Source organism: Sinocyclocheilus anshuiensis, unplaced genomic scaffold (genome assembly GCF_001515605.1).
Source record: "Sinocyclocheilus anshuiensis isolate Anshui unplaced genomic scaffold, SAMN03320099.WGS_v1.1 scaffold183, whole genome shotgun sequence".
NCBI classification, from domain to species: Eukaryota; Metazoa; Chordata; class Actinopteri; order Cypriniformes; family Cyprinidae; genus Sinocyclocheilus; species Sinocyclocheilus anshuiensis.
The window spans coordinates 5,650,686-5,658,120 of record NW_015548309.1 but is presented as its reverse complement, the minus strand read 5'-3'; the positions used below and the strand labels follow the sequence as shown (position 1 = coordinate 5,658,120).

The 7,435-nt window shown below is 34.1% G+C and overlaps 1 protein-coding gene and 1 pseudogene across 1 annotated transcript in view; one reads left to right on the top strand and one right to left on the bottom strand.

The window, feature by feature from the left end:
• LOC107656459 (cleavage and polyadenylation specificity factor subunit 6-like) overlaps positions 1 to 4,927 on the bottom strand; it is a 19,667-nt pseudogene extending 14,740 nt beyond the window's left edge.
• Positions 4,928 to 6,373: 1,446 nt separating this feature from the next.
• LOC107656274 (YEATS domain-containing protein 4) overlaps positions 6,374 to 7,435 on the top strand; it is a 2,068-nt gene continuing 1,006 nt past the window's right edge. The window contains exons 1-4 of the mRNA XM_016444033.1: positions 6,374 to 6,577; positions 6,679 to 6,798; positions 6,887 to 6,953; positions 7,040 to 7,134. Of these exons, the coding sequence (XP_016299519.1) occupies positions 6,527 to 6,577; positions 6,679 to 6,798; positions 6,887 to 6,953; positions 7,040 to 7,134 (333 nt within the window). The 5' untranslated portion in view covers positions 6,374 to 6,526. The remainder of the gene's footprint in view (positions 6,578 to 6,678; positions 6,799 to 6,886; positions 6,954 to 7,039; positions 7,135 to 7,435) is intronic.

Genomic DNA, 7,435 nt, shown 5'->3' with positions numbered 1-7,435 from the left:
GGTACCGTAACGTTTTCATTTTTTTAGTACCGACTTGGTACCGAAATACCGGGTCTTTTGACAACACTACAGTGGGGTATAGATGCACCGGTCCACCGGCCATTTTTTGTTTTATTTCAGACTCTCTCTGTTCTGGATTTGCACACAAAGTGCATTGCAATCATTCTTCCTAAATGTAATTTGTGTGGAAATATTATGAAGTCTGAAAATGGCCGTTAAATAGGCCAGAGATGCTGAAGACGTAAAATTTTTTTTTAACAGCTCACAATCTAATGTAGGAAACATTTTTTTAAGCTGTATTAAACATGTTTTGATGCTTTACATCCCCTTTCATATATATATATATGAAGTGTTCAGATGCAAAAGCCTCTAAGTACATCTGACGGTTTTCTTTATAATTAGCATTTATTTCTGGCTACTACGTATAGATTTCTATGTAAGTACTGGTACTTCTGAATGGGTTGAGGATGGGATTATAGCGCATTTGAAGTGAAAGTACTTGATGAACATATACTATGTTTGGAGAGCATTCACTCAGTATCATTATCTCATTTTTGACCAAGATGGATTTTAGAGGCTTTTGCATTGGAACTCTTCATATATATATACACACACACACACCTATTTTTTTTATTGTAGGGATGCACCGAAATGAAAATTCTTGGCCGAATCCGAACAAAATGAAACACTGGGCCGAATACGTTTTTTAAATTTTTTTCCCCCCATGTATTTTGCCAATTTTTTTTCACCATTGCACAAATTAAAAAGCCAAAATGTGCTTTTTACTGCTTTGTCTTGCTTTCCAAAGAAAAAAATAAATTACAAAACAACAATTAAAAAATATTTAACACTGAACATTTTTTTACATTCTAGCAGACACTATACCAACAATCCACAATTTAACTTAAAATGAATACGTTAGTAAAATAATATTTTTTGGCCATCAGACCCCCTTCTTGAATCAGGCATGTATTTTGTACTGTACAATTAAAAGCAGCCTTGCTGAGCAGAGACTTCTTTTAAAACATTAGAAAATATTACAGATCCTAATCTGAACACTGTGTGAGAATTTTATAATAAATGTATTAACAGAGCTGTTTTAATGATTATTATCATTATTATTGTCTTACTTTTTTATTTTATTTTACAGAACAGTAAAATTACAATACTAACATTTATGAATGTTGATAGAGTTCTTGCTTTTTCTCAACTTTTATTTTGGCGGAAACGCGCAGGAAGACCTCAGCGCTTCTTTTTGTTGACAACAACAGATTTATAAATGAGTCTCATTACGAATACGTTGCACGTATCGCATTGTCACGTGCTTTGTAAAAATTCATAAAAATGTGACTGAGCAACTGACGACTGAATCAGCGCATATTTTCCTAGTGCTTTGGACTTTGAACCCTGGTTAACAAGCAGATCTGCTGGGAGGTCCATCGAAGACATGCGCTGCAGTACTAAACAGTCTCTCGCTGTCGGTAGGGATGTAACTATTAACCGCAAGCCGGTTGAAAATCGATTCAAATATGTGACGATTTAAATCAGTTGAGATGCTAAACAAATCGCTTTAAAATTTCAATGTAGTTTTGTTATTTACATTTACATTATATTTAAATTTTGTCATTTAGCAGACGCTTTTGTCCAAAGCGACTTACAAATGAGGACAATCGAAGCAATCAAAACCAACAAAAGAGCAGTAATATGCAAGTGCTATATTAGTATATTATTATAGTGTTATATTTCAATTTCACAAAGAAATGTGCATTTTGTCCAAGCAATAATAAAAGGACACATTTAATTTATAATTTGTCTTAAATCTCATTTCGTAAAAAAAAAATAAAAAAAAAATCGTGAATCGAATCGTGAGTTGAGTGAATCGTTACATCCCTAGCTGTCGGTGCTTGTAATGATTCTTGCGTCTTTCTCCGACAGTTTAAATGCTTCCACACTGCTGACATGTGTGCTGCATTATAAAGAATGCGCACCTCTCACTCTACGCTGGATGCTATTTGATCGCGACACGTCATTGTTCGGCACAATTTATTCGGTCTTTTTGCTTATTCCGAAATTAACAATAATTTCGGCTGCCGAACATTCGGTGCATCCCTATTTTATTGTAGAGGCACAAGACTGACCCATGTGAGGTTGCCGATGTACAGAGCGATTCTTTTGCCAGTGTAGGTGTAGACGACGTTCGGCGGAGCTCCCTTGTTCCCCTCGGATCCTCCCGGCGCAGGCAGGTTGTCCAGGTAATCTCGGTCCTCAGGTGCGTCCCCGTTGTTGGCAGATGGTGAGATGACATCATCATACAGGTCAATCTGCTCATGAACAGGATAATCTGACTCCTGTGGAAGCACAAATACAAACACACGTTTCAGAAATATTCACAGGACAGGCATCTCAACCATGAGCCAATGTTATTTTAGTATCATTGAGATACTATTACTATTAGAATCGAGATTTTGTAGTAATTTTGTTGTGCTTGTCATTTTTATTAGATTTTTGAATAAATCCTTTATAGAAATTAAATACATTTATTAAATAAAATTACTTTATATTATAAACTAGAATTTTTTTTTCAGTTTTGATTTCAATTTTAGTAAAAGTTTTAGTAAATTTATGGTGTTTGTCATTTTATTAGTTTCACTTTAAAAATATTTATTTTTTATATTTTCAGTTTCCATGTTAATGTTTCAGTAATTTCGCTATTTGTCATTTTATTCTTTTCTTATTAGTTTTTATTGCATTTTTTATTTTAAAGTTTCAGTAATTTTGTTGTTTGTCATTTTATTATTTTTTTAATTGCATTTTTATTTGTTATTTAGTACATAGTTAAATTAAATAAAAATTATTAATGCTCATCTAGCTGAAATTGATTTTTTATATGATTGATTTTGTTAATTTTATTATTTATTGTCTTTTTTCTCCCCTCTTTTTCTCTTTTAAGTTTTTGATTTATTTTTATTGTAAAGCACTTTGTATCAACTACGTTTGTGTTAAACTTGTGCTCAATAAATAAAATTTGCCTTGCCTTATTTTATAAGAATTGATTTTTTCTTAAAGAGCAGGTCATATGGTATTTTAAAGTGTCCTAATATTGCGTTGGAGTCCCCTACAACAGGTTTAAATGCATCTAAGGTCAGAAAACATTCTAATTTTCTCAGAATATACATTAAACATTAAAATAATTTTTTCAATGATTTCAAAACGATTCGTTCGAAGCAGTTCTGTAAACTCCTCCCTCCCATCAGCCTACTCTGCTCTGATTGGTCAGCTGTCCAAGTCTGTTGTGATTGGTCTTTCTGTATACAATGCGTGTCGGAAACGAAACACCCATTACCATAATTAACGTTTTGCTCCAGAGGGTTACTTGTAAACAAAGATGCTATAAGGTTACAAAAATGGCATCGATATTACCTTTTCAATTCGAGCCCGAGGATGATACCGATGCAGTTGCTCAACCGGAAACTCCATCGCAAGCACGACTTGATCAGGACGTTTCTCAGTGGTAAGTTTAAACTTTGTATGTGGTACTTTACGGGATGTGACAGCCGTTTTATTGCATTTATTATTATTATTTACTTATTTGAGGTGCACCTGTGGGAACTGTGTTAGAATGCCCAGTGAGGCAGAAAACGACATGTAAACAAACTAACTACGGAAGTGTTTGTGGCCAGGTCAGAGTGTATTTCGCAGGTAGGCCGGGATTATGCAAATGTGTTACCTTGTGAGGTATATAGGTAACGCGCAGAAGATTCGAAAACATAACGACTCGTTAAGGTGGTTCAGAGTCGACGCTTTCTTTTGAGAGACAATATCTTTATTTATCAAGCACTTTTTTGATTAACAACTTTGCAGACTGTATGACCACCTATTCAGCGCATATAGAGACTTTTTAGAATATTTATTAATATTAAATGTTTAAAATACTTATTAATAAAGTATAAATGCATTATAAAACTTTAAAAATACACAAAATTGACACCTATAAATGCAAATGTTTGTAAATAACAAATAAAATCCTGTAATCAATCAGATTCACTGATGCCTCCTGCTTCCGAAGCTAATTTGCATGTTATTAAAACGAACGTACCAACTTCAGGACTGTGCCAAACAGGTATCGGCCAATACCGAACCCTAGGTATCGGAATCGGTATCGGACGCAAAAAAGGCGGATCGGAGCATCCCTATTTATGAGACACTTTGTTAGTTAAATTAACATATATATATATATATAAAATATATATGTTTTTGCTGAGATTTGACAATTTTGCATCGTGATTACGTAATGACGTCATCACGCAATGTCATCACAACATCATTTAGCAACAAATCAACGTTCCTTTAGCAACTTCCCCTGAAAATTAGTTGGCAACACTGGTGCCAAAATACAACCTGCATCATCTTACAAGCACGCTCAAGAGCATCTGACACTCCGTGAACACGTTTACGGTTAGATTTATTAATCACAAGCGCCGAAGCGACAGCGTGGCCTGCTGAAGCAGCACGAGACCAAACAATGATCGCGCGCAGCAACGGACTCCGTTTCGCGCTTCAAATGCAAATACCAACACAGTACAGCTATTATTTAGATACCTAACAAAAAGTAAGATACGTAACCGACTTAACCTGTATGTTACTGTGTACACAGACGCTGCTCGCTAGCTGGCTGCTAGAGTTAGCAGACGCGCTAGTAAATCTCCAGAGAAGAAAGCGCTGCGCGTTTCTGTGAGGCTCTTTCCAATCTGTACGTACGACACGTAAAATATGTATTATTAGTCAAGTGTAGATGTTGAAAGTAAACCTGACCTGATTAAATTCCTCTTCTACATCGGCGTAAATATCGATGTGGTCAACACCGTCCGCCATTTTCTGTGTCCTCCTCCTCCTCCTCCTCCTCCTCCTCGGTGCTGCGCGTGAAGAAGAAACGCCCGCCCAAAATAAAAAATAAAAAAATAGACGTGCTGATGAGCGACACGCAATTTCAAAATAAAGGCCTTTTTTGCCTTACCCGTCATGTTCCGTTAAGTCTTTATATTTCGGGTTCCGATGCATAAAATTAATATTAGTAGTTGCAAAACTTACCAATTATGTTCCTTGCAAATTATTTTAATTTGTTCACCTGTCAGCGTAAAAACCACTTTCCAGATAATTAGTTAAACTTGGATTTTATTCATGGCTTCCTACCAGAGAGATTAAATGATAAAAATGAAATTATAACCCAATAATGATATCCTCCTGAGAAACAGAAAAAAAAATTGTGATTTTTTTTTTTTGTGATAGGGTTGGAGCATGAGAAACAAACGGAGAAAAAAAAATAATTTTTGAAAAAATATATTTTATTTATATTTTATTCTATGTCCAAAGTTATTTTTAAAAAATAGACATGAAAAGTCATGTATAGGGAAAAACAATGTTTTATTTTTTTCATTCACTAATCAGTTTCAGTCAGGTTTCAGGGTATTTTAGCCCAACTTTGTACAAAGATGATTCTCAACAAGTCAAAAGATTCACAGTCAAAGCTGTGGAGACATTGGTATTGTTGTATTTTGTAACTTTTTTTTGTGGTGGTAGATGCTGTGGGTTGTATATGTTGTCCTATTGTCTTGTTTTTTTTTTTAATTTGGATCTTGAGTCTGTAATAAAGATTGATTGATCAACAATGTTATTAAAGATACAACAGAATGATTTGATATACTATTTTACTTTATGGAATATGTGCGTAAAATGTCCATATAAACTGGTATTCCCATTCTATACAATGCATCTATACATTGCCTCTAATTTGCATATTAATGTGTTCTTGGGGCAAACCATAATGAAAACGAAGTGTTATAATGGGAGTAATAACTTGGCAACATTTTCATAAGAACATCTCAGGAATATTGATCTATAATTTCTTGTTGTGTTTCCCTTAACATGATTTTTGTCCTGGTGTCCTCTACAGAAGACATGCATGAAAATGATGCCGTTTCATAACAAAAAAGTCATATTTCGATATGAAACCCCATAAAAAAAATGTCTGAGATGTTTATTTACAACAAACAATTTGAAAATTAGCCAGATTTGAATTGTAATTACAAAACATTATCATATTTCCCTACGAGTGCCAAATTTGATAATTCTGTTAATATTAGCTATATTTAAAGACCAAGGAGAGGGAGTGTTTATGATCAAACCTTTAAACATTTAACATCTCTGAAAATCCCTGAATATGCATGCAGGAAAATTCACTAAAATATAATATCCTCTACAGAGGACAAAAGTCTATACTTAGGTCTCAGGAGGATAATATAGCCCATTTTTTCAGAATAGAAACTTTTTTCTAGTAAACATTTGTTAGGACTCTTATTTTGAAATTTGACTCACAAGCGAAGACGGACTCTTATGAGCGCGACACACAGAGGCTTTCTTCATAGAGAAACTAATATTTAGTGCTTAATGGCAGTTCCGTTCAGTAATTCAGTTCAGTTCCCATTTCGTAGAAGCCAATCCTAGTAAAACACTTTACTCTCCGTGTACTATGTTTAAGAGGATGGCTGAATTTGGTCCAGATTCGGGGGGACGGGTGAAGGTAGGTAGCGATCGTGATGCTAATGCTAATGCTAATGCTAATGCTGATGTATTTACAATAACGGCTGATTTATGCATTTATTATAATAACTTTATTTTCAGGGAGTGACTATCGTGAAACCTATCGTGTTTGGAAACGTTGCACGATATTTTGGCAAGAAAAGAGAAGACTATGGTCACACTCATCAGTGGACAGTTTATGTGAAGCCGTACAGAAACGAGGTTGACTCTTATTTATTTTTAAGAATTGTATATTTCACATGTAGTACACTAAAAAATGTATCTTTTTATTTCCCCCTTAAATTCCCAGGATATGTCTGCTTATGTCAAAAAAATACAGTTCAAACTGCATGAAAGTTACGGGAACCCTTTAAGAGGTGTGCGATTCAGTTTATAGTACAGTATGTATAATAGTGTCATAGCAAAAATTTGTGACTTTATTTGACTCTTAATTGTATTTCAGTGGTTACGAAGCCTCCGTATGAGATTACAGAGACTGGATGGGGAGAGTTTGAGATCATCATAAAGATCTTCTTCATCGATCCAAATGAGAGACCGGTAAATGGCATTCAATGACTTTTTTATTTTTCTCTGTGTGTAAATTATTAATCTTTTAGATGCTACAGACCCCCAAACACAATCATCCTCATGCAAGGGACCCCTGTCCAAAAATGTAAAAGGCAGCTATGTACTATTTTAATGTATAAAGACCTCATTAAAACTGTGAAAAAATATAATAAATATATGTAAAAAATAAATAAAGTATTTATTTTTAATAAATAAAAAATGTAACATAAAATATCTAGTTTCTAGTACTTTAAATTATGAAAATACTTAGTTTCTGTTATGTCCAAATAAT